Genomic DNA, 25192 nt, shown 5'->3' with positions numbered 1-25192 from the left:
CTCTTGAGCATCGTGTCCTGCCCATAGGATGCCTTCCGTGGCGGCTCAGAAAAGCCTGACCCAGTCTCTTTTCCTTGTACCCTCTCCTAGGATGTTGAATGCTGCCCCTTGCCTTTCCCTGAGCTTGGAGCCGTGCGGAGATGCTGCAAAACGGCCCCTGTGCTGCCTGCTGCCATCGCCCTGCCCCAGTGCCATCAGTCCACCGGGGCACAGCGAGGCCGGGACACCCGTCCTCTCCCAGCTGCCTCCAGCAGGAGATGCCGCTGCTGCAGGGAGCTCCAGCCCCGGCAGCCTGGCGGGGTGACTCAGGCCTCCTCCAGCATCACTGACCCGCTGGGACACTCGGGTCAGGGGGTCGGGGAGCTCCCCCTGCTCTGTCGCGGGGGTTCCTGCTGTTGGGAAAGTTGTGCTGCTTTCCCGAGTCTGGTCAGGACTCCCCTTTTCCACGGCCGTGGAGGCCTGAGCGTGATCCAAACTCCATGTGTGGGAATGTCCCCGGGAGGGCACTTGTCACTTCTGAGGCTGGATGTATTGAAGCAGGGGCTTTGGAAAAGCCCCTCTCTCTCTCCCTTCGCCCTCGAGGCCGGCGCTGCCCATGGACCTGGGCGCAGGGAGCTGCTAACGTGGACACGGAGCGACGTTCCCTTCGGAGCCCTGAACCTTCCCTCCTTCTGCTCTGCACCTTCCTCGTCCTTGAGGTCGTCCTGGCTGCACGGCCTTGGCTCGCAGCAGGACCCCGTGCAGCTGGGGACTGGGCAGGCTCCCCAAAAGCAGGCGCCGGATGCTGGGGGTGCCGGGGCCCATCTCGACTCCTGGCAGCGCAGGGAGCCTGCGCTCAGCAGGCAGCGGCTGGGACGGGGGTGCCTGTCACCGCGCTGCCCCGTCCGGGCTCACACGGGCAGCACCGGGAGCCTGTTTGGGGTTAACGGGGTTGCCCGTGAGGGAGAGCGTGAAACCACGTGACGTTTAAAGGAAGCTCAATGAAGAGGAATGCGAATCCTGCCCGGACAGCGGGAGATGGGGTGGTGTCGGTGGCGCGAGGGGGACAGGGGCACTTTGCTCGGCGGAGGCCGCATCCCTGGCAGGGCGGCACAGGGACAGCGTGTGCCCCGCCGGACATGGGGCCCAGCTCAGCCCAGCGCGCCGGCCACAGCAGGAGCGCCCGTCCCGGGATGCGAAGGAGCCCTGGGAGCACTGAGTGCTGGGGGCCCCGGCAGCCCCTGCACAGCGCGGGCCCGCAGCTGCCGCCCGCTCCCTTCTGCCGCCCGGCAGCCTCCCCGCGCTGCACGGGAGCCGCGGGCAGGGTCCATGGCTCGGCGCAGGGCGTGGGGGCAGATGGCGCCTCCTGCCCGGCCCCGGTCCCGGTCCCGGCGCGGCGGGCGGGTCGGGAGCGGACGCCGCGGCCTCGCCGGCCCGGCCGGGCCCGACATGGCGGTCGCGCCTGTGGCGGCGAGCGGGCAGCGAGGCACTGCGCGTGCGCGGCGGGCGGGCGCGCGCACGCACGGGCGGAGCGGGCGCGCGCGGGGAGGGGGGCGCACGCGCAGACGCGCCCTCGCCCGCCCGCCGCCGGCGCAGCCGCCCCGCGCTGCCCCGCGCCGCGCGCCCCCGCCCGCGCTCGTGCCCGCGCCCGCGCTCGCGCCCGCGCCCCCGCCCGCGGGGCCGCCCATCGCCGCGGCGCGCCGCCCATGCGAGACCCCGCGGCCCGGGCAGCGCGCAGCGTCCCCCGGCCGCGCCAGGCATGTGAAGATGTCAGTGGGCTGTGCATGCCCTGGTGAGTGCGGGGCGCCGCGGGGCTGGCCGGGGCTGGGGGCTCGCAGCCTGCGCGCAGCGGGGCTGGCACCTCGCGGAGGCGGGGGGGCTGCGGTCCGCTTGTGGGGCCGCGACCCTGGTTGTGGGGCTGGGACCTTGCGGCGTGGGGGCTGCGGTCCGGTTATGGGGCTGGGACCTTGTAGGGTGGGTGCCGCTGGGTGATTGTGGGGCTGGGACCTTGCTGCATGGGTGCTGGGGTTCAGTTATGGGGCTGGGACTTTGCAGTGTGGGTGCTGGGGTCCGGTTGTGGGGCTGGGACTTTGCTGCATGCATCCTGGTGTCTGGTTATGGGGCTGGGACTTTGCAGTGTGAGTGCTTTGGGCCGCTAGTGGAGCTGGGGTCCTGCAGCAAGGCTGCTGGGGTCTGTTTATGAGGCTGAGACCCCATGGCGTGGATGCTGGGGCTCAGCCGAAGGGCTGGGAGCTTGCAGCATGAGGGTAGGGGTCTGATTGTGGGGTTGGGACTTTGCAACATGGGTGCTAAGGTCCATTTATGGGGCTGGGGTCCTGCAGCATGGACTCTGGGGTCTGTTTGTGGGGCTGGCGTCCCATGGCCTGGGTGCTGGGGCGCAGCTGTGAGGCTGGGACCCTGCAACATGGATATGGAGCTCTGGCTGTGGGGCTGTGATGTCAAGGCATGGGTGCTGAGGTCTGCCTGTGGGGCAGTGTCTGTATGGCATGGGTGCTGGGGGCCAACTTAGGGGCTGGCACCCCATGGCAAAGCTGCTGGGGTCTGACCATGGAGCTGCATGGGATGTGTGCTGGCCCAACCGTGGGGCTGGGGCCCTGAAATGTGGGTGCTGGGGTCTCGTTATGGGGCTTGGGCTCCCTGTGTTGGAAACTTGAGTTCAGCTGTGGGGCTGGAGTGTTATGGCATGGGCACTGGGGTCAAGCCATGGGGCTGACACCCTATGGGGCCTGGGACCCTGCGGCGTGGATGCGGGATCCTGCTGTGGGAACGGCGGCCCCGTGGAGCGGGTGCTGCGGTTCAGCTGCGGGGCTGGGAGCCCCCCGCGCGGCTGCTGCGCCCCACAGCGCGGTGCCTTGAGGCCAGCGCCGGTGCTGGGCTCCGGCCGGTGCAGAGGCCCCGCGGAGCGGCTGCTGGGGCCGGGGCCCGCAGCGCCGTGGGTGCTGTTCCTGGCGCCGGTGCCGCCGTGGGCGCGGGGTCCCCACGGCAGCGGGGCGGCCTCGCAGCACGTGGGCGCCTCGGCGCGGGGAGCGCCGCTCCCGGCCCCTGGGCAGGCTGGGGCTCCCCTGGCGTGTGATGAAGCGGCGAGGTCTCAGCGCCTGCCCCGGCCGGCTCTCAGCACCCCCGGCGGGCCCGGGGCCCCTGTGCGCAGCGGGATGCGGTGCCGGCCGGGATGCCCCGTTCCCCGGGGAGCTCGGCTGCGCTCCCGCCCGGCCGCGCCGCTCCGGGGCACCCGCTTCCCGGGCTCCATCCCCGGGGCCTGCGGCGGGGGGGCTGGCGGCCGGCGCCCCCTCCCCGGCGCGGCCTGCGCCTCCCGGGCGCGATTCCACCCAGGCAGGCGGCCCCTTCCCCCACCGCCGCCTCCATCTCCCCCTGGAAGCTGCCAGAGCGCTGCTTCCTCAAGCAGAAAGTCACGTGCAGCTCCCTCCCAGCCAGGCCAAACAGTTAAAGCGCCAGCCCCGTCAGGCGCCGTGGGGCGCGGGGGGCTCCCCCGACCCCCGGGGCCACCCCGAGCTGCGGCCGCGGGGCCCCGGCGCGGCGGGGCCGGCGCGTCCGCGGCTCTGCGAACGGCATCGCCATGTTGGCGGGCGCAGGGCCCCGAGGCCTCCGCGCTCACGGGGGATCGGCGGGAGCATCCGCGGGCTTCGCCCCGGCCGGCCCGCGCGCGGGGAGCCGTCGGCGGGAGCCCGCGCATCCGCACGCGTGCGGCCCCCGCCTCCCTGCCCGCGCCGGGGCTCCGTGGCACATCTAGAGCCTTCCCTGCCGGCCACGGCCCCCCTCCCCCTCCCCTCCCTGGGCTGTTTATCGGAATATAGAAAAAAAAAAAAAAGGCAAAAAAAAAAAAAAAAGCGGCGCTGCCGCTGGCCTCCTGCCAGCCAGAAACATTTAATGAGCCGCTCTGCACAGGCTGCTCTTCGGGGCTGCATTAACTTGGAGCGGTTTCCTGCCTGGGAGCTGCCGTCGGGGGGTCTCGGCCGCCCCCGCCGTGGCCGTCGTGTCCCCGTGGGGCTGGTGGCGCTGCCCCTCGCCCCGTGTGCGCCCGGGGTGCTGGGCCCCTCGCTGGGCCTGGCCGCGCGCAGGGCGCTGGGGCTGGCGGCCGCTGCCGGGCTGGGCAGCACCATGATCCCCGGGGTGGCTTTGGGCCCCCCGCCCCAGGGACGGCGACGTGCAAAAAATAAGAGGGAAAAAAAAAAAAGAGAGAGGAAAAAACCAAGCCTTGCAGGCAGGGAGAGCCAGCAGCGAGAAGTAAACAAACTCCGGAGGGAGCCGGCGGGGCCGCCGTCCCGGCGCTGCGCTCCCGCCGCCCGGCCCTCCTGCCGGGATGTCTTGGTGCCCGGCCTGGGGGGGCTCCTGACCCCCGTCTCTCCCAAAGCGCTTAAAAAATACCCCCCCCGCCGCCCCCCGCTGCGCCCGGCGCATGGTAACGGTGCCGCGGGGCCCCGGAGAGGGGAGCGAGCGCAGCCGCCTCCTCGGGCGGCCCCGCGGGAGGGCGGGCGGGAGCCCCGCGCGGCCCCGGCCGCCCCTGCCCTGCTGCAGGGCTGGCGCCGGGCGCTGTGCGCGGCAGGCGAGCGCCGTGCCCAAGGTCAGGCGAGCGGGCCCGTGCCGCGGCCTGCAGCCCAGCGCGCTGCGCTTGTCATTGAGGCGAAACACACGTGTTTTTATTTTTCTCTCCTGCCATCGTTTGTGGCAGCAGGGAGTGCTCCCTGCTGCATCCTCCTCCGCCTGGGCATCCCACACGGAGCAGAGCGCCGGCCTCCCTGCATGCCGGGCAGGAATGTGCTGCGGCGGGAGCAGAGGCGCCGTGAGCGGCCCGGCCCGGGGCATTCCCACATCCCGGAATGTGAGCCGCCTTCGTAGCCGAGACGACTCATGCGGCAGCGGCCCTTGCCTCCTGCGTGGGCTCAGCCGGCCATGCCCCACGCGCGGGGACTGCGCAGGGTGCCCTCCCTGCCGGCTCCCGGCTGGGCACGTTGCAGCCGCGTGCTGCGGAGCCCTGGCATGGGCCACGCTCACCCTGCGCGCTCGCTTTGCTTGGTAGGACTCGGACAGGTTAACGTTGCACCATTGTGGGGTGCCTGCCAGCCTGGCTCCGAGTTTATTCCGCAAATGGTATCATCTTTACCCCCACAGCCCGTGCAAAAGTGCTTGTTCGAGAGGGCAGCACGTACGCGGTGCCGCGCGCCCTGGGCAGCCGCCGAGCAGAGCCCCCGGCCTGGCCACGTCCCCGCCGTGTTGCGCATGGGACAGCGGTGCCCGCGGAGCCGCTTCCCGCCTTCCCTGTCCGCAGCCCGTGCGCCGGGCAGGGGTGCAGAGCGCGCGGCGCCTCTGCCCCGTGCGTGGGAGACGCCTGGTGCTCGGCGGGTTCCCCGGCGGGCAGGGAGGGAGCGGTGCCCCGGCGCGGCAGCGTGCGGCAGCGTGCAGGGGCAGGTGTGCGCGTGCCTGCCCGCCGTGGGCGCGTCCCGTGGGGCGCCCCCCGACCGGGGCCCTGCGCGGGAGGCTGGGCGCGGGGGGCCGTTATCAGCGCGCCTGCAGCCTGCCGCTGCGGTTTCCTGCCGTTGCAGGAGGGGGAGGGCGCGCGGAGCCAGCGCAGCGGCCGCGGCTGCGCCGAGTCCCACCTGGGCCGGCGGGGGGGGACGGCGGTGCTGGCGGCGCTCCGCGGCCCGGTCCGTGCCGGTGGAGCCGGGCTCCCCGCCGCGGCTCGTCCCCCTGCCTCACAGCGGGACAAACAAGGACGTTGCTCGGAGGCTTAATCTCCCGCGCCGCAGATGCCAGCGCTTGCCCTGCGCCACCCCACCCTGCCCGCTGCCCCCGGGCGCAGATAACAGTGCGCCGAGGGCACCGCTCCAGCCGCAGGGCACCGCTCCAGCCAGGGCGCCCGGGAACGGCAGCGCTCGCGGTGCGGAGCTGGGCGCTGAAACAGCCGACGGGGTTTGGAGAGCCGGCTGGAAGAGGAAGGCTGTGCCGGCCTTTGGGGGCACGGGGACAGCACGCTGCCCCAAGGGCAGCTCCTCACAGAGGCCGTGGGTGCCTCCCGCGTGGATGCGGGATGCCGGCAGCACCGTCACCAAAGCGACACGCAGGCCGTGGAGACGCTGCTGCCCCATTCAGCAGCCGCCGTGTCCCTGTTTGGCCTAAGTGGCAGAGGGAAAGCAGCTGTTCGACAGGAAGGACACACATGTTAGCAACAAAAACACAGCAGCGAGAGGAAGCAGGAGCGATGCATTATTGATAGAGCTATTTGATGCTGCTATATTGGGAGAGCCGCCACGGAGCGGCCGGCAGCGCCGCGCGGCCAGGTCCTAGGGGAAGGGGCGGGCTCTGCCGGGACCCAGGGACCCGCTCGGAATGAGCGTCATGCGGGGAGCCCGCGGCAGGAGCGAGCTGCGCCGGGCTGTGCTGCCGCGCGGGATGCTCTGGGGGTGCGGGTTCCCTCACGGAGCCGTGTCCAGCTCCGCACGGCGTTCCCGGCGCGCTGCGTGTAACCCGCCGCGCTGTCCCGGCCAGGCCACCCCGGCCCCGCTGCTGCGCGCAGCATCCCAGGCCCGGCCGGGCTGCGGGGACCAGCCCCAGGCCAGGAAACTGGCTGTAAAACGAACCATTCCTGTAACATGAGAGAATCCACCTGGAGCGGCTGCCGTCGTAAAGCCCCGCGCTCTGGCACGCTCGCCACGGGCTGCTGCCAGAGAGGGGGCCAGCGCTTTTTGCTGTGGGTGGCCGAGCCGGGGCCCCAAACCTGCCTCCACGTCGGGGGTGGGTCTGGGTGCCAGGACCCTTCTCCCGACATGAGGCGGGAGCTGCCGTGCGACCCGCAGCACCCAGGGTTTCTGCAGGCCGGGAATGGCTGTGTCTCAAGGACAGTGCGGGAGCACTGCGGGGTGTTTCCTTGGTGCCGGTGCCGTGGGAAGCCAGCAGGATCTGCCAGCTCTGCCCGCAGCGTGTGGCCGCCCCGTGGAGCCTGCGGCGGCAGGGCGAGGATGCCCGCGGGTGCCCTGGGATGTGCTCCAGGGATGGGTACTGCATCCTGCAGCAGCGCAGGCCATGGGGACCCTGTTGTGCCATGTAGCAGCCGCCCGGGGGCCCGGCTGGGTTTTGCTGCGTCCCTGCTGACGCACTGGGCAGGAGGGATATTTGTCCCACCCGAGCCATGTGCTGGACGCCCTGTACCTGGCATCGCCCAGGGGCTGCGTGCGCTTGTGGGGTGACCGCCCACAGTGTGACCCTCCCCGGCGCCGTGGCAGCCCCGTGTGCTCGGTGCCCGCGCGTCCCGCGGCGCTGCTCCCCTGCCGCAGCTGCCCCTCCGTCCCTGCCGAGACGCTCGCGCCGCATCCCCGTGCCCTCCGCCGCGGCTGCCCGGCCCCGCCAGCCCTTCCCGTGGGCCCTGCTCTCCGAATGCGCCTCGCTGTCTGGCAGCGGCGCCTGGCGAAGGGTTAATCCTGGGAGCCCCCGGGACCTGCCGCCTGCCCGGAGTGACTCACTGTTGCCTCCCCCTCCCGGGAGAGCGCAGCCACCCGGCATCCGCCAGGGAGGAAAAGGGGCCCTCTTGTCTGCCCCGCTCCTGCGCGGGCGCCCCTTGGTCCAAGGATGCCTGGCTTTGGGGCAGGGGGAGCGTCCCCTCCCTGGGAGCAGGGCAAGCAAAGCAGATCTGCATTTGAAAGGTGGTGGGATTGCAGGGGGAGATGGTGGTGGGAGGGATCAGAGGCGCCCGCAGAGGAGCCCCCGGTTGCCGCCGCATCCGCATGAGTGCGGGATGCTCAAAGGAGCCTGGCGGGTCCAAGTGCCCTTTGCTGCCGTGCGGGCAGTTTGCACGGCGAGCGAGTTTTTATTTGTGTTTTTATGTAGGCACTGCATATCTGCATCTCTGCTACGTGCACAGGGGAAGGAGGCTCGGGGGTGTCAGCACGGGGGGCTCCCGAGCGTGCTGTGCCCAGGCCTCCTCCTCCTCCCCTTCCGCCTCCTCCTCAGCTCTCTCGCACCTGCAGCCCCCGTCCCCCGCGGCAGCCGCAGTCGCGCAGGGCCCTGCGTGGGCACCGTGCGGGTCTCTGTGGGGAGCCCGGGCAGGCGTGGGGCGGGAGGGGGTCCCACCAGGGAAACCCACAAGGATGCGGGATCATCCTGGCGTTGCGGGATTGTCCCCCCACGCAGGCGCCCGTGGCCGGCAAGGGGCTCCCCCGCCACACGCACGCTTCCCAGCTGCATCCCAGCCCTCCCGCTCTCCATCCAGCATCTATTTAATTATTAACTCGGCTATAACCATAAACAGCTGGGGCTGCTGCAGCCACGTGGACCGGGGCGGCGCTGTCGTCAGAGCCGGGCAGGGACACGTGAGCGGTCCCCGAGGGCGGCCGAGCCCCGCGACGAGTCGCTGGGGCGCCCAGGCTGGGGCTGCGCGCTGGGGCACGGCGGGCGCTGCTCCCTCCACAAGCAGCACCGCGTCGGCACGGGGCTTGTGCGCGAGCAGCGAGGCCAGGGCAGGGGCGACGCGCCCGAGCAGGGGGCACAGGGGCAAAGCAGCGCAAGCCCCTGCGAGCGGGTGCAAAAACTCCTGGCTGAAAAGGGTTGGAGATGTTCTGCATCTTGTGGCAAGTGCAAAGCAACACTTCTTTTTTTTCTTAGTGCCCCCTTGCAAATGTTTTTTTTTTTTTTTTTTTTCAAAAAACAATGGGAGAGGTAACTAGGGTTAAAGAAGAAGAATGCCGGAAAAAACTTCAAAGAGAAAAAAAAAATCAAAGCAAACTAGGGAGAAATAAAAAGTATATTTTTATTGCAACTTCCACAGGGTGAGAAGTCTTTCCCAGCTGGTGCCAAGCTGAGCACTGGGCTGTGTTCAGAGCCCAGGGAACCCGCCAGGGCCAGGGAACCCGCCTCCCCTTGCTGTGGGGCCAGCACTGGGTACTGCTGGTGGCCACTGTGACCACCTGCTGGCCCCCTGGCCTGGCCCAGGTTGGGCTGGGCTTTATTGTAACCGTCTAGCTTGGGGCCGTCTTAAAAATAGCCCAGCTAAGAGCTGGGTTTAAAGGGGGCAGCTCCTCTCTGAGCACGGCTGCATGCGCAGCGGGCAGGACGGCGTCACCGGGAGCCGGGGCGGGAGGCCCCGTCTGATCCATCCTCCGTGCGGCGCCCCGGGAAACGCGCCGGGAAGGGCCAACCTGTGCGCGGGGGCGCGCGCGGTGCCCCGCGCGGGGGACGCGGCGGGGGCGCCGCGCGGGGGCGCTGCGCGCGCGGGGGCTCGTGCTCGCGGCCGTGTCCGCGGGCGCGCGCGCCCCGTCGCCGCCGGCCGGCAGCGGGCGCCGCCGCCGCAGCCATTGTGGCCCGCGCGGCGCAGACAAAGGAAGCGCCCCGCGCCGCCCCGCCCCGCGCCCCGCCCGCCCCGCCCGCCCCATGGCGGCCGCCCCGCGCCGCCCGCCCGCCTGAGCGCCCCGCGCCGCCCCCGCGGCCGCCCCCACGGCCGCGCCGCGCCCGCCGCTCGGCTCCGCTCCGCTCCGCGCCGCGGTGAGTGCCCGCGCCGCCCCGCGCAACTTTCCCGGCCCCGCTCGGGCGGGGAGGCCCCGGCCCGGCGCGCCGCCCGCCCGCAAAGTTTCGGCGCCGGCAGCGCTCGGCTGCGCCGCTTCCCCCCGCGCCGCGCGGCCCCCGCAGCGCCCCGCGCCGGCCCCACCTGCGGCTCCCTTTGTTCGGCCCCGCCGCGGCTCGTGCCCCCGGCGCTGTCACCGCGGCGCGGGGTGTCCCCGCCGGGGCAGCGGGACGGGGCCGAGCGCGCCGGGGCAGGGGCACGCGCGGCGCCGCTCGCTGCTCCTCAGCATCGCACAAAGCGCGGGCCGGCTCCACGGAGCGGCCCGGGAGCAGGGAGCGAGCGCGGAGCGCGCGGGGCCGCGGGGAACTTGGCTGCTGCTGGCGGTGGGTGCGTGTGCCCGGTGCTGCTGTGCCCTCCTGGCCGCCCCCGGGCTGCGTGCGGCTCCGCGGCGCTTCAGCAGCCGCACGCCGGCCCCGCTGCTCGTGGGACGCTGTCACGCGAGCAAGTTGCACCCCGGCACATCAGCGGCTGGGGCAGGCGGTCGATTTGCAGAGCGCAGATGTCTGTTTGCATCCCCGGCACCTGAGGCCGTGCCACGGGATGTGTGCTGTGGGGCTGGGGTTGCTCCATGCGCCGGGGCTCAGCTGGACGCGGTCCCTCGGTTCGCACGTCCTCCGGGACCTGGCTGCCCGGAGCGCGGGCTGGCGGCGGTCCCGCTCGGAGCCCTCCCTGCCCCGCAGCCTCCCCGGGACACGGCGCAGCAGGCACGGAGGAGCCCTGCGGGGAGCCAGCCCTGTGTCCCAGGGTTTCTGCGTGAAAGCAGCTCTTGTTTCCATTGCAGCGGGCCCGTGTTGACAGCAGCTTGGCACCGAGCGCGGCAGAGCGAGTCCTTGCGCTGCAGCAGGGCTCCCCGGGGCGCTTCGTGCCCGCGGCCGCCCCGCTGAGCAGGCTGCGGATGCCCCGTGGGAGCCGTGAGCCCCCATCACAGCCCCCAGCCCTCCTGTCCGTTGGTCCCTTCCTGCGCCCTGCCCTGGGGAGCAGCACCCACAGACCTCGGTCTTGGGACATAAATTTTCCCCTTCAAAACTCTTGTTTTTCATGCCTAGTAGCCAGGGGATGCTTGGCTGGGATGTGGTGCTGGCAGCTGCTTTTCCAAAGCATTCCCGGGCAATGGACAAACCAGGCCCAACAGGGACATGGCTGCTTCCCTCTTACCGGGAAGGTCCAAATTGCCACTCTGTGAGGGTTCCCTGTTTGCTCAGGGCAGTCTGCTGGGAAGGGACTTGGGACACGGAGTTTGCCAGTGGCTGCCTGGAGTTCCTTCCCCCGGCCGGGAAGGCGGGAAGCCTTCAGCCGCTTGCTTCCCTGGAACCAAGCTGTTGGGCGGAAAGCGTGCCCGGAGCGTAGCAGCCAGCGAGGTGCTGCTGGAGCCAGGAGCAGACCTGTCCTTGCTGGGGTCTCCTGGTTTTCTCTCTGCTTCGTGCCTTGCTTTACAGCTGCCCCTCCAGAGTCGCACAGGTAGCAGCTCCTCACAGTGTTTGTTGGAAGCGCTGGCATATTTTGGTGTCTTGGTTCTTTGATTAAAATCTCGGGTTTTGAAGAACTCTGACTGTGGGAGAATCTGAGTTTCCATTGAAGAAGAAAAGATGATAATCTCTGCCCTCCTGGTTCCTTAGAAATCCTGTGTCTGGGACCCAGAGACACCTCAAAGCCTCGGGACAGAAGTGAAAGGCAGGTCAAGTGCAGTGCTTTGCAGAAGGAAAGGATGAGTTACAGCGCGAGGGTCCAGCTCGTGGCTGTGCCGATGCGCTGGGTGATGAAGGGCTTTCCCGGTGGTGGATTGGAGCAGCTGTAAACTGGGGAGAAGCTGTCAAGAAGCTGCAGGAATGAACATGCGAGCACTGGCGGCTTGGCCCAGGGCAGGACCTTCTGCCTGCCCGCGGGTGAGAGCAGGTAGCCCTGAGAGCCGTCTTGCTCCGGCTCTGCCGCTGGGAGCCTTTCGGGTCCCTCTGGAGGTGTTTTGAATCCAGCATCGCCCCGCTTGGTGCCAGAGCTCTGCTCGCCTGCAGCTCTGCAGCAACATGCGCCAGCGCCGACTTGGGCTCTGTGGAAATACCCTCCGCACCGTCACGGAGCGGCAACCGCGCTGCTGACTGCGTGTGTGCAGGCCCTGCCTTCCCAAAGCCGCTGTCCGCCGAGTGACCCTGCGGATGGGGTGTCCCCGGCGGCGCCTGCCGTGGTGCGGCCCGTCCCGGTGCCGTGTCGGGCAGGCGGTGCTGCCGGCGGGGGGCCGGGCTGAGAGGATGCACCCAGGGCCGTGCGGGGTGGCGGAGGTGCCTTCCGGAGCGCTTCGCTTCTGCGCAGGGGATGGGGCTGGATGTGGGAGCGCGGTGGGGCGGCAGCTGGGGCTCCTCCTGTGCTGCGTGCGCGGGGTTACGGTGCTGGTGGACGGGAGGCCCGGCCAGGCGCAGGCGCTGGGTGCAGGCAGAGGTAGCACGGGCAGCCCTGGCTGGTTCATGGAGCGGAGAGTTGGGCTTTGAGGGTGCCCGGAGCCGGGGTTACTCAGGGTAGGGGCACTGGTGACAGCGTCCACGGCTAATGGAGCAGCAGCCAAAAGCGTCTGCTCCGGGGGGAAACCCCGGGAGGTGCGACCTGCGGTTCAGGAGAGGTGGGTGCAGAAGCCCGTGCTGGTGTCCTGGGTGCTGGTGGCAGGTGGCACCTCTTCGGGTGCCCGCAGAGCTGGTCTCGGTGCTCCGCAGCACTCCCAGTCTGCACATCTCCTGCCGTCACCTCGGCCACGCGACCTGGATGCGTGTGGGAGCCCCGGGCCCCGTGTCCCAAAGCCGGAGGCATTTGTGGTGCGTGGGCGTCCATCCGGGTGGCTTGAGGCCGGCACCGCTTGGAGGAGGACCCTGCCCTGGGAGTTTGCAAGACCTGTGCCCTGTCCCCGCTCTGCCCGTTGGCTCCGCGCCTGCCCCGTGCCCCCCTGGCAACAAGGGTGCGCAGAGCGCAGCGGTTTGAGAGCAGCGGGGAGCAGAGCTGCAGCCGGAGCGGCTCCCGCCGGGGCTGCACGCCCGGCTCGGTGCTGCGCTCCCTGCTCTGCACGCCACGTCCGAGGGCATCCAGCACAGGCGAGCGCTCCCGTCGGAGCAGCCGGGCCCTTCCCAGGGGCGAGCGCTGCGTCCCCGTGCCAGGCTTTGGCCCCGGGCGCGCGGCGCAGCCAGCTGGAAGGCACCGGGGCCTCGGGAGGCGCCAGCTCCCACCGCATCCCTGCAGCCGGAGCTTCCAACTTGGCTGGCGGCTGGCCGGCCGCCAGGACTGCGGGGCTCCACCTAGGACACAACATGGAGCCAGGCAGCTCTCCGTGGTGGGGCTGCGGTCTCCAGAGACTACGCGTCCCAGCGTGCAGCCGCCTGGAGCGAGGTGCATCCCGGGATTGCAAGCCTCCATGCGCCACGTGGGGGCTGACAGCCTCCGGGGCCCCGGGGCAGGCCCGGCGCATCCCTGCCCTGCGGGGCTGCGCTCCAGGGCTCACGGGAACCGCACGAAACGCGTGGAGTTTGGCCGGAGCTGCGGTGGATGGCGGAGCGGCCGGGGGTGCGCGGGAGCAGAGGGGCTGCCTGCAGCCTCTGCAGGGCCGCGGCTGCGTTTGTGAAATTTTCCCTGTTACCACAAAGTCTGAAAACCTTTGAAGATGAAAGTTCGAGCCTGTTAGGAGGCTTTTTTTTTTTTTTTTCCCCAGCCCTGTGGCTCCAACCTGATGCTGCTGGGTTTTCCCCCCACGCCAGGCATGTACTTGCTGCTGGAGAAAGGAGGATCCCAGCCCCAAGCGGTCTCATTTAGTGCGGGGTTTTTGCAGGGTGGCGAGGCGCAAGGGTGGGCATGTTTGGGCGAGAGGGAGGGAGGCTGCAAATGTTAAAGGTGTGCGTAAGCTGGGTTTTTTCTGAGGCTGATATTAGCAGCATTTGATTACAGATCTGTGAGGGAGCACGTTTGGAGCAATATTTAGAAGCAGTGGGATATATCCCTGAGTCACAGGAAATGAGTGACTTGTGTCAAGCTGATAGTGGCGGAGCAGAAACTGGGTTATCTGTGGGATTGCATCTGGGGTTTGCAGCGCTGGAGTGGATTCAATTTTCAGTCGGTTTTGCAGTTGGCAGGGCATCCTCCCTGCTGCCTCGCGTCCCTGGGAAATCTCCGACCACGTGTCTGAATCATCCGAGGGCCTGAACAGTAAAGGGAAGGCTCCTTCTCCGAGTCAGACGGCTGTCACGAAGCAGCGAGATATCCCCGGGATCCCTGCTAAGTCTCGAGCTCTGCAGGCCAGCCAGGAGCAAGCTTAGCCTCGACCTGCAGATCCGCATCCTGGCCCGAGCTCTCCTTGCGCACCGCGTTTCGGATGCTGCCGCTTTGCAGTTTGCGTGGGGTTCCTGGCTCGCTGCAGGGAGGCAGCGCGGGCTGCGCGGGGCTTGGGGTTCGGCCCCACGTGCTACAGGGCCGAGTGGCGTCGGAGCGTCGGCGTGTGGGAGCCTTCCCGCCGCGTCGGCTCGTCGCTTCCCGCCGCGTCTCCCCGCGGTGCAGGCGAGACGGGTAATCAGCGTTTCCCCGGCCGGCTGCCGTCCCGCTGCGTTTGCAGCCCCATCAGCAGGAGGGAGCTCCCGCGTTCGCCTTGGACCAACGGTTTCGTGCTCTGCTCCTCAGGGGGCTTTCGCGCTAACGAACCCGGGCAGGGGCGCGTGTCCCTCCCTGCTGCACGGGACACTCCAACATCCCTGTGAGCAGCTCAGCACCCTGGTTTTCAGCCCCAGGGGCTGTGTCTGCCTCCCCAGCAGAGTTTCTGCAGCCGGCTCATGTCCCCTGGAGCCGGGACCCGTCCCCACGGGCCGCAGGGAGCGTCAGGGCCGCTGCCGGAGCGCGGGAGATGCGACCCGCGGAGCAGGCAGGGAGGCAGCTCCGCTCCATGGCCCGCTCGGTGCGGGCAGAGCTGTCGTGCGGCTGGAGGGAAGCGCGAGGGCAGCCCCTGCGCGCGGCCGGCCGGGGCTCCGCGCCCCTCCTGCGTGCGGGCCCGTATTTGGTGCCGGTGGCGCAGGGCCATGCCGCGGGTTGTGCCTCTCGGCGAGGCTGGCGCTGGGACCTCGCCGGGGCTGCCTGCAGGAACGTCCCTCCCGTGCTGCTCCTCCCCGGAGAGCCGCGCTCCGAGGAGCTTCTGCTCTGCTGATGCTGCGTTTTCAAAGCAAACAGGGGCCCTGGAAATTGCAGCTCTGGGGCTGAGCGTAGCTGGGGGAGTTCGTCTTGGGCAGGGCCTCTGGTGTTTCTTGTCTGAGTTCCTCTTAATGCAATAACAACACCAGGTTTTGAGCGAACCCCTCTGCTCCAGAAAGGGGAGGTGAAGGCAGGTTTGCTGGGGGCTAACCGGGGGCTGCTCCATGTGCTGGGTACCTCTCCCTGTGTCCCTCCTTCCCCCCAGCTTCCCTGGGAGCAGAGCCCACGAGTGGACAAAGCCACGCAAATGACTCGCTCCCCGTGGGAAGCGCCGCCCCGCACCCTGCTCCGGGAGCACCCTCCTGCGCCGCTGCCAGCAGGGCTGGGCTGGGAAGATGGATTTCCTGCCTCTATCAGGGCTTCCCCACCCCGGGAAAGCAGCGAGCAGCCCTGGGAAACAATGCCGCTATTTACACTTTAAAGCCTCGCCAGGCAGCCAGGAAGGGGCCCGGTGCATGCCGGGAGGAGCGGCAGCAGCCGAAGGCCCTCTCCTCTTCCTCGCACCGGCTGCTGGGCGAGCGCGGTGCTCCCGGCTGCAGCTGCAACCTGCAGCCTCCCTCCGGGCCCTTTTTATTGCTGCTATTATTCATTTTTTTGACCTCTGGAGTCCCTGCCTTGCTGCTGGGCTTTGCCGCTTGTGCCAAGCGCAATTGCCGCCTGCACGGAGAAGGTTCCCCCCTGGGGCAGGAGCCCCGAATCCTGCCACTCGCAGGTGTACGGCGAGACACCGGCGCTGCTCGGCCCTCGTCCTCGGTAGCGGCCGCAGATTCCCCTTTGCCAGCGAGGCGGCGCGAGGGAAGCGCAGGCAGGAGCCCCGGGGAGGCTCAGGATGGCCCCTCGCACAGCCCTGCTCGCGGTGCCCGCTTGGCTTGGGGCTGCTCTGGAGACGTCCCCTTCCCCCGCTCTGGGGGCTCGGGTTGGGATTTGGCCGTTCTGGATGCGGTGAAGCCGTGCGGTTGGGCAGGGGAGCGCGTCGGAGCGGCCCCGCGCGCAGGGCTGCGGCTCCCGGCGAGGGAGGCGGCAGATGGAGACCGGCACCGCTGCCGCGCGGGGTCTCTTGGAGAGCGCCCGCCGCTGTTTCCCGGGACATCCGCGTGCGGAGCCGCTTCCTCGCCAGCTGCTCCCTGCTGCCTTCCCCGGCTCCTGCGGCAGCCCCGCGGGCTCCTGTGTGAGGCGTCGAGCCCACGAGGCCCGCGGGCCGCCTGGCGTGTGCAAGTGCGTGCGGGCCTGCGCGCTGCAAGCGGGTCGGCAGCTCCTGCCTGGGCTCTGCCCCAGCAGCGCCGGCGCAGGGAGCGGCGGGCGGGCTCGCTGGCTGCAGCATCAGCCTGGTTTTCGCACACTCCTCTTCCTTTCACATGTGCATTTTGTGGCACCGAGTACCTCGAAGCGCTGGGCAAGGGGCTGGGGACGGCGTGGCGCTCGGTGGGAAGGGGCTGGCAGATGCACGGGGCTGGCGCTGCCGCCTGCTCTGGAGTTGTTTCTGGCTCTTCCCCGTGCTCCGCTCAGCCCCAGACTTGCAGCACCCGTCTCGCCGGTGCCGTTCGCTCGGGCCGCTTTGCGCGCGGGCGCGTCGTGCCGGCGCGGAGCCGCGCGTGCAGCCGGGTGCCTCCTGCTGGGAACCGTGCGCCGCGGGAGCTGCAGCTGCCAGAGCCGTTTAAAACCCGTCTGCACGTCTGCAACCCGCCCTGGGGAGCAGTCGTGCCCTGGCAGGAAGAAGGGCTGGGTCAGCCCTGCAGCGCTCCCCACCTCCCTTGGAGCAGCGTGTGAATAGGAGGGCCTCGGAAAGCCTCTCCCGGAGCCTTCCTTGTGCTCCGTGCCTGCAGAGGCGTCGCGCGCAGCAGCAGAGCGGGCTCAGGGCCCTCCGCGTGCAGGGTCCCCTCAAATCCTCGCCGTGCTGCCCCGGGGCAGGACCCGAGCCCTCGCTCGCTCCCTGTGCTCTCACGCCGCGGGGGAGCTGGTTGGTGTCAGCGGGGCCCGTCCTGCTCCTCCTCCTTGTTTTCTGCTGCCGTGCGCCAAGGAGAGGGGGCTGGAGGTGTGAGCGGCGCCGGGGCTGGCGGAGCCGCCGCAGGGAGCCGGGATCCTGCCGGGTTTGCAGAGCGGTTGGAGCAGCGGGAGGAGGGGAGCACCGGGATCTGCCGGGCTGCGGCGCGTGAATCTTGATTATAGATGATGATGCTCCTGTTTTAATGTAATTGCTTTTTTTGTGTAATGCTTGTGTCGCGCGTGTGTGTGTTACACATGTTTTAAATCCTGTCTGCGATGAATTCGAGCAGCCCATATTAAATCTTAAGGCTGTTAAAGTTATTTAAAACCACTTAATCCAGTAGCATATTTTATGCTGCGTGAAAATAACTCTTGGTCGGGATGCTGCTGTCGCTGAGGTCGCCTAGCTGGGCCCTCCTCGCTCCTCTGGGTCTGCAATGGGTCACTCAAAGCCCGAAACCCAGGTCACATCCGTATGAAATCTGCTTGGAAAGCCCCAGGGCCAGAGCGAGTCCTGGGTCCCAGGCACAGTCTGGTTTGTCTCTTCTCCAGGAGCCAAGGGGTAGGGGAAAAGCCCGAGAAATGGAGCAGGTGGAGAGCAATCTTCTCGCCAATCCCAGGAGAGATTCAGGCTCGCGCAGGGAGTATTATCCCCAGGTTAGGGGTCTGGCTGATACACTCACAGCTGAGAAACAGACTGGGGACTGGGAACAGCAAGAAACCTTGGGGGCTTTTGCCTTCTTTCTCTCATCGATGAATAAAAACAAAGCATGCGAGGAGAAGATCTGCTGGTTCTGTTTTTTCTTTTCTTTCCCCAAGGACATGGTGACCAGAAACAAGCGGTTCAGTTCATGATCTTGTAGCTGCTTCTTTCTTTGTGTGATGAATTGGTTTGTTTTAAGCAGAAGACATGCACTTTTGGGAAGTTTCCTATGAAGCCAGCACGCTCCGACTTAATGTCCTTTAACAGCAGCAAGAGGGAAATTAAAGCACTGTTTTTCTAATGCTGTTCCAATGGATTTTTAATTTCCATTAGGCAGAACTTGACAGGAACCTTGTGGATTAAAGCGGAAAGCAAAAAGTCTCTGGGACCAGCACCAGCTTCCACAGTGATGTTTTTTTTTTTAATGTCTGTCTACAAAAACCGGAGGCAAGAGCAAGTGGGCGACGTTGGTAGCAGACACAGAGGGAAAATGGGCCGTGCCCCATTTACCGCCTTTGCCAGCGGGTCTGAGCGGGCCCCAGGGGACAGGAATGGGGGAGTGAAAGAAGTGCTTCCCAGGTGCTGATGTAGGGTGGATTTAGCACTTCATTCCCTTGGGTTTTCCTCTTCTAACCAGCGCGCTCCACCACGTGCGTGACCCGGGGGCTGCGGGACACGCGCAGGGACGCGAGCGCCTTGCGCAGAGGGGACAGCGATATCCGTGATATCCATGTCCTGCTGGCTGAGCGTGGCTGGGTGCACGCGGGAGGCTGGAGCTGAGCGCCCTTCCCGGTGCTGCAGGAGCAGGGAGCCGTTCCGGGCCTCCGTGCCCGTGCGGGGCCGGCCGGGCCGGTGGATCCGGCGCTGCCCGCGGCGCCCCGCCTGGGCGAGCCCGTCCGCCCGGCCGCGCCGAGGCGCGGGAGCCGTTGCCGTGCGTGCCCCGGCAGCGCCCGCGCTGCGCGCCGGCTCCGCGGGCCCCGCGGCGCTGGGAGCGGCGCTGCGGGGAGGGAGGCGGCGCTGCCGGGGGCTGCTCCGCGGCGTCTCCGCGGCCTCCCGCCCGGCCGAGCGGCAGATGGTGCCTGCCTGGGGACGGCCCCGGCCTGGCGATTATTCACCCGTCGCCATGGCGATAGAAAGGTCAGCAAAAAGATCCCGCGTGGTCGCCCTGGTCGGCAGGATTAGGAGCAGCGCGGCCAGGCTGCGCTGGGGGGGACGGGGCCCTCCCCGGCGCGCCAGCTGGGCCCTTCCCGCCGGGCACCGTCCCCTCCGCGCGGCCGGCGGCTGAGGACCGGTGAACTCTGCACACTGATGGGGAGGCCGCGGGAGGCTGCCGAGCCCGGGCGCGCTCGGCTCCGGCCTGCTGCGCTGACGTGGGCACCGTAGGTGCCCTGGGGATGGCATTGGGGGCTGCCCTATCGGCTGCCCCCCAGGAGAGCTATCCTGGGCCTCCAGCCCCTCTGGGGAGGTCTCTGCATATGGCCCCCTCCTCTTCATTCCCACATGGGTGTCGGGATGAGCCGCATGACCTGTTTTCTCCCCTCTGCCTAGGCTGCTCCTCTAAGTCGTTCAAGCTGTACTCGCCAAAGGAGCCCCCGAACGGCAACGCCTTCCCCCCCTTCCACCCGGGCACCATGCTGGATCGAGATGTGGGGTGAGAGGGGCTCGGCTGGGCGGTTCGCGGGGCTTGGCTGGGTGGTTCACGTTCCTCTCGGGCCTGGAACCTGGGGGGTCCTGCGAAAACACCCCCTTGGCCAACCTCTGCCCAAGCCGTGGGGTAGCGGGACGTGTCCGGAGGGATGTGCCCATGTTCCCGGGAACGGGAGCAGCTCCGCTGAGGCAGTGCCGGAGCAGAGCCCGGCCTCCGTGGGGCAGGCAGGGTGCAGCCCGGGGGTCTCATCCGCGGCGAGCCCCGCGCTTGCGGCTGGAGGCAGGAAGGGGTACGGAGATGCCCCCAGCGCTAACCCGCGTGCACTGCTTCTCCCCACAGACCTACTCCCATGTACCCACCCACGTACCTGGAGCCGGGAATCGGGTAAGAGCGGCCGCGCGGGTGACGCTGCGCGGGAAGGGGCCGGCGGGAGCGGCGGGTGCAGAACGGCAGCCAGCCCCGGGGCGAGCGCTGGCCCTGCTCAGCCCCGCGGAAGGACGTGCTCCCCCCGGCCCCAAGGGAGCTGCTCTCCCCCGCCGCTGCGTCCCCTCGCTGCGGGTCGGGAGCCTTCGCGAGCCCGCGGCCCCTGCCGCGCTGACCGCCCGTGCTCCACGCTCTCGGCAGGAGGCACACACCGTACGGGAACCAGACTGACTACAGGATATTCGAGCTCAACAAGCGGCTGCAGAACTGGACGGAGGTGAGGAGCTGGGGGCCAGCAGGGCCTGGGGAGGGCACGGGGCAGCGGGAAGGGAGGGAGCTGCACGTTCCACAGGCTACAGTCACTCCAAGAGAAATCCCCTTTGTAGCATGGCCCTGCCCTGCCACGCAAGAGCCTGAGCACCCAGGCAGGAGCGCAGACCTCGGAGGGCTGAGCACGTGGCTGCTGTGCCTGGCAGCCTGGGGGCTCTCTCCCTCTCTCCTTGTAACCTGGCATCTCTCTGCCATCCCCAGGAATGTGACAATCTGTGGTGGGACGCCTTTACCACGGAGTTCTTCGAGGATGACGCCATGTTAACAATCACTTTCTGCTTGGAGGATGGACCAAAGAGATACAGTGAGTACCAGCAGCCCCCGGGCTCTCACAGTTTGGCTGGGGCCTCGGGCAGCCAGGAGCTGCCAGGGGGTCTCCAGGGCTCGGGTTTGAGCCCTCCTCCCTCCCTGGGAGCTGGAGAGCGCAGGCAGCGATTGCATTGCACAGAGAGGAGGTATGGGCAGGGTAACAGGAATCAGCATTCTTGGGGTGACATAATGCCCAGGAGATGCCTGCAGCTGGAAGGAGTTGGGGGACCCTCTTTACATGAAGCCCCTATATACATGAAAGCAGATCTGGGCCAGACAGATTTGCTGATATTGTCTTCTTCCTTCTCCCACCTACAGCGATCGGCCGGACTCTGATTCCCCGTTACTTCCGCAGCATCTTTGAAGGGGGAGCCACAGAGCTCTACTACGTGCTCAAGCATCCCAAGGAGTCGTTTCACAACAACTTCGTCTCGCTGGACTGTGACCAGTGCACCATGGTGACCCAGCATGGCAAGCCCATGTTCACCCAGGTACCTGCAGCACCTCAACTGCTTCTCCCCACAGCCATCCTGGTCCTAGTGCCTCGACCTGGCCTCCCCTCACAGTGGCCTTGGTCCCGCAGAGTGAGTGAGTGGCGCTGATTTTCATTGCCATGTGCTGGGCAGATGGCTGCGCACAAGGGAGCACCGAGCTGTGACTACACCTGCCCCGGGCTGCCTTTCTGCATGGAGCCACTGGCTCTCGTAGCCTCGTGGGTTTGGCAGCGCAGGGCATGGCCAAACCAGGAGGAGCAGGGAGTGTGCTGGAGCGATGAGTTCCCGGGAGCTGTGGGCTGTGGGAGGAGGGTGGCAGCCTGACCTGACACTGTGCCCTGCCCAGGTGTGCGTGGAGGGGCGGCTCTACTTGGAGTTCATGTTTGATGACATGATGAGGATAAAGACGTGGCATTTCAGCATCCGCCAGCATCGAGAGCTCATCCCCCGCAGCATCCTTGCCATGCATGTGAGTACTGCTCCGAGAGGCCCCGTGGGCACGAGTGACACGGAGCTGCTGAGCTCATCTCCCTGCGGAGATCACAGGCTGCGGCACAGAAGTCCCTGGCCTGGTTGCAGCTGAGCTCTCTCTCCCTCCTGCTCACAGGCACAGGACCCCCAGATGCTGGACCAGTTATCCAAGAATATCACCCGCTGTGGGCTCTCAAACTCCACACTCAACTACCTCCGAGTAAGTGGGCAGCAAGGCAGAGGGGGGGGGACAGCTGCAAACCTCAGATTGCAACGGGTTGTGTTGTGCTCTCGTCTCCTGCCTGATGCCGCCTGCCCTGGGCTGTTGGGGACAGATGTATCTGCGGCCTTGGGCAGGGTGGGCTGAGCAAGGGCAATGCAGGTGGCTGCAGGGCAGAGGGGCTCTTGCTGGGGCCCGGAGTGTGGCCATCTAACCCGAGTCTCTGACTGCTTCCTGCAGCTCTGTGTAATCCTAGAACCAATGCAGGAGCTCATGTCACGGCACAAGACCTACAGCCTCAGTCCCCGGGACTGCCTCAAGACTTGCCTGTTCCAGAAGTGGCAGCGGATGGTCGCCCCGCCTGGTGAGTCCCCTGCTGCCCACCGTGCTCCGCAGCATCCCGAGGGTGTCGGGATGGAGCCGCTCAGGCCTTGCCGTCCAGACAGGCTTCTGCCAGCCCCAAGCCCTGTCCTTTGCACATGGGGGTGGCATGTTGGGCACATGACTTCCTTGGCTGCTGCCAGGGTAGCCAGTGCTTCTGGGCCGATTCTGGCACTGTGAATTGCTTTTCCCAGCAAAGCAGGGGCAGAAATTTTCCCCGCTGCTGGAGGAAGCGCTGGCTGAACAAGGGCGGCAGAAGAGGAGAGGGTGCCCTGAGCACCCAGGGCATGGAAGGAGGAGAGGGGGAAGGGGCTGTCGCGAGGTGGGATATGGTGCTCACAGAGAGAAAGGGCTCGTTCCTGGGCTGGGGGGCCGCGCGGCACCGTCCCCCTCTCCCAAGGGCTGACCGTGTCTCCCGGCTTTGCCAGCGGAGCCAGCGCGGCAGCAGCCCAGCAAGCGCCGGAAAAGGAAGATGTCGGGGGGCAGCACCATGAGCTCCGGCGGGGGAAACACCAACAACAGCAACAGCAAGAAGAAGAGCCCGGCCAGCACCTTTGCCCTGTCCAGTCAGGTACCTGTAAGCATCCCCTTTCCATTCTCTCTTCCTTTCCCGAGGGCGAGGGGAGGGCTCCCTGCCCCAGGCAGTGGCTAAGGGGAGACCCGCAGGGGTGGCTGGAGCGGGAGGACCCTGGGGACGGTCTGGCCAAGCCCCCCAGCTCTGTTGTGGCGATGGGGAGATGAGGGGGGACCCTGTTTTGCCTCAGCCATGCCTGAACCATAGGAGAGCCCAAGGAGGGGAATAAGGAGACGGTTAGTGGGGGCCGGCGGCCAGGGCTCCCCCCACCTCGATTATGTTTCGGGACCGTCTCCCCTTTCAGGATGTGATGGTGGTGGGCGAGCCCACGCTGATGGGGGGGGAGTTTGGGGACGAGGACGAGCGGCTCATCACCCGGCTGGAGAACACGCAGTTCGACGCCGCCAACGGCATCGACGACGAGGACAGCTTCAACAACTCGCCAGCGCTGGGGGCCAACAGCCCCTGGAACAGCAAACCGCCCTCCAGCCAGGAGAGCAAGTCAGAGAACCCCACGTCGCAGGCGTCGCAGTAACGGCCCGGCGGCCGCCCCGTGGACTCAGTCCAAACCGATCTACCTGTACATTTGCAACGGAGAGTGACCGGGAAGCGGCGAGGTACCGGGGGCGGATCGGCGCCGCGCGGCCGGCTGCTCGCGCAGCCCGAGCGCCTGGGCCCGGGCAGCCCCCGGCCCTCTCCCCCGCCTCCTCCCTGCTCCCCCCGCGCCTGCCTTCCCCCCAGAGCCCGGCCCAGGGCAGGGCTGGGTGGCCGGCGCCGTAGCTTCATTATCCCCCCGTCCCTCTTCCTCCCCGCTTCTTCCCTGGAGAGTTTCTCGAGCCCTGCCCGGAGCGCCCGGCCCCTGCCAGCCCAGCGGGGGGCGAGGAGGGGGCCCGCGCGGCGGCTGCCGTGCAGGTGCCCGGCGCCGGCTCCAGCGCAGCACAGGGAGCCTCCTCTTCCTCCCTGCTGCGCGCAGCCGCCCGAACCGTGGCCGTGCCTGCCCGGCGCGGCAGGGCTGCCGCAGGGAAGCGCTGCCCGCGCAGCCGGGGCTCCCTCCGGCCGGCTGCGCCCGGCTCGCGCCCGCGGCGCTCAGGGTGCTGAGGATGGTCCCCGTCGCGTTGCGCCGCTCTCCCCTTCCCCGTGCTCCCCCGGGGCGAGAGCAGGGCCGAGCAGGGACTGTGTATATAGGAAGCGCGGGCCGGACGAGCCCGCAGGGCTCCGGGGTGCCGGGTGGCCGGTGCCCTCGCCCTGTGCCGGGGGCTCTGTGCGTTCCCACTCGCTGCACGTGCGTCTGCCCGGGGCCCCTTTGCAACCCCAGGCTCCCGGTACCTCCTACTTTTGTCTTTTTTAAAAAAATAATATTATTAAAATTGTAAGTTTAAAAAAAAAGAAAAAAAAATGGGATCCCCCCTCCCTCCCCAACACACACTCCCTGCCAATCCCATCCCTCCCTGAGCGCTCTCACCCTGTCCTGACTTTTGTACAGGCTTCTTCTCTTGGGAGTCTCGTTTTATATCCAGTTCGGAGAGCTTCAAACCAAGGAGAGACTTTGCAGACTTCCTTTCTAATCCCTCCAGGGGGTGGGGGGCAGCCGCCCGCCCCCATCCTCAGTGTAAATCTTGTGTGCTGTTGTCCCCGCTCCCTGCCCCTCGGGTTCGTGTACCTCGTGCTTGTACATTTCCGCGCTGTAGGCAGTGTGTACGATACTGTTCTTTCAATGTGTTATCACTAGAGCAGGTGCCTCCATTGATGTTAGGGGAAACAACGAGATTTTTTTTTTTTTTGCTTTAAAAAGAGGAGAAAAAAAATCCTTCCAAGGAGAAGATGGGAGGGCTGGGGCTGGTGCTCAGCCCAGCGGCGGCGGGTCCAGGCTGCCCTTGTCCCTCCCCTGGCCCCAGGCAGGGGGTCGCGGTGGGGCTGGCGGGGGCGTGAGGGGCTCCTGTGCATGGAGCCCATGACACGTGCGGGGCCGAGGAGGGGCCGGGGGCTGCGTGCCCGGCTCTTGCTGCCAGCCCCAGGGTCCCTGTGGCTGCCTCCGTGCCAGGCCGGGCCCCGCCAGCCCTTCCCCGCTGTCCCCTGTCCCTGTGTGTGGGGCTGGGGTCAGCAGAGGCTCTGGGGACAGCGCGGGGGCCTCCTGCTCGCTGCGTCTCCCCCCGCCGCGGCTTAGACTGCTGGGCCACGAGAGCCCCCGTCCCCTGCTGTCCCAGCGGGGGCCACCGCAGAGCCCTGCGCGGTGGCAGGGGCTCCCCGCGCTGCAGCTACGGTACGATGGCCACGGCCGCACGATGGCCACGGCCGCGCCGCTCCCGTGGGGAGGGGACGTGCCCCGGCCCGGCCCTCGCTGCCCCCGGGCACACTGTAATGCCTTTTTCTTTCTTTCTTTTTTTTTTTCTTTCCCTTTTTTTTTTTTTCCTTCCCTCCATAGTTTGTGCCATTTATGAGTCATGTATGGTACCAATAAAACAACTTTTCGGTTTGAGGCTGTCCTGCGCCCTCATTTCGGAGCCCGTCTGCGCTGCGCTCCGCTCCGGCTGCACGTGTCCCGCTCGGCAGCCCCGTGCCCCAGAGGCGCTGCCACCCCGGCCGGGCACCCTGTGAGCCACCCCGCAGCCACCGCAGCTGCAGGGCACAGCAGGGGCAAGAGCTGCCCCTCGGGAGGCCCCGTGGGCACTCGCTGCCAGGCCGGCTGCTGGCAGCGGCCGCGTGGCCACGGAGTGAGAGCGGTGCCTGCCCGGTGCCGCCTCTGCAACCCCCGTACGGGCAACGTGCGGGGGCCGCAGGGCCCCGGGTGCAGCGGGGGGCCCCAGCGCTCGGTGCTCCCAGGGTGACACTGGCTCCCTTTGGGGCTGCTGGTCTCCTGCCAGGCTCCTTCTGGCTCCCTGCCACGCAGCA

General features: G+C 67.8%; 1 protein-coding gene across 2 annotated transcripts; it reads left to right on the top strand.

Annotated features, from left to right (window-relative positions):
• The first annotated feature begins 1684 nt into the window (after window positions 1–1684).
• Window positions 1685–22874, top strand: LDB1 (LIM domain binding 1). Of its 2 annotated transcripts, none has more exons than XM_088528689.1 (11): window positions 1685–1771; window positions 19002–19104; window positions 19441–19485; window positions 19726–19801; window positions 20056–20158; window positions 20482–20654; window positions 21004–21126; window positions 21265–21348; window positions 21589–21712; window positions 22158–22300; window positions 22608–22874. In XM_088528689.1, the coding sequence occupies exons 1-11, from the start codon at window positions 1747–1749 to the stop codon at window positions 22836–22838; spliced, it is 1230 nt and encodes a 409-aa protein (XP_088384815.1). In that variant the 5' UTR covers window positions 1685–1746; the 3' UTR covers window positions 22839–22874. The 2 variants fall into 2 exon arrangements, with proteins under 2 accessions (XP_088384815.1, XP_088384816.1); XM_088528690.1 differs by having other exon boundaries at window positions 1714–1771; window positions 22158–22306.
• The last annotated feature ends 2318 nt before the right edge of the window (window positions 22875–25192 follow it).

Source organism: Tinamus guttatus, unplaced genomic scaffold (genome assembly GCF_059628265.1).
Source record: "Tinamus guttatus ecotype Peru unplaced genomic scaffold, ASM5962826v1 Tinamus_guttatus_pri_ptg000314l, whole genome shotgun sequence".
NCBI lineage: Eukaryota > Metazoa > Chordata > Aves > Tinamiformes > Tinamidae > Tinamus > Tinamus guttatus.
The sequence above is the reverse complement of the archived record's forward strand: the minus strand, read 5'-3'. Positions and strand labels throughout refer to the sequence as shown.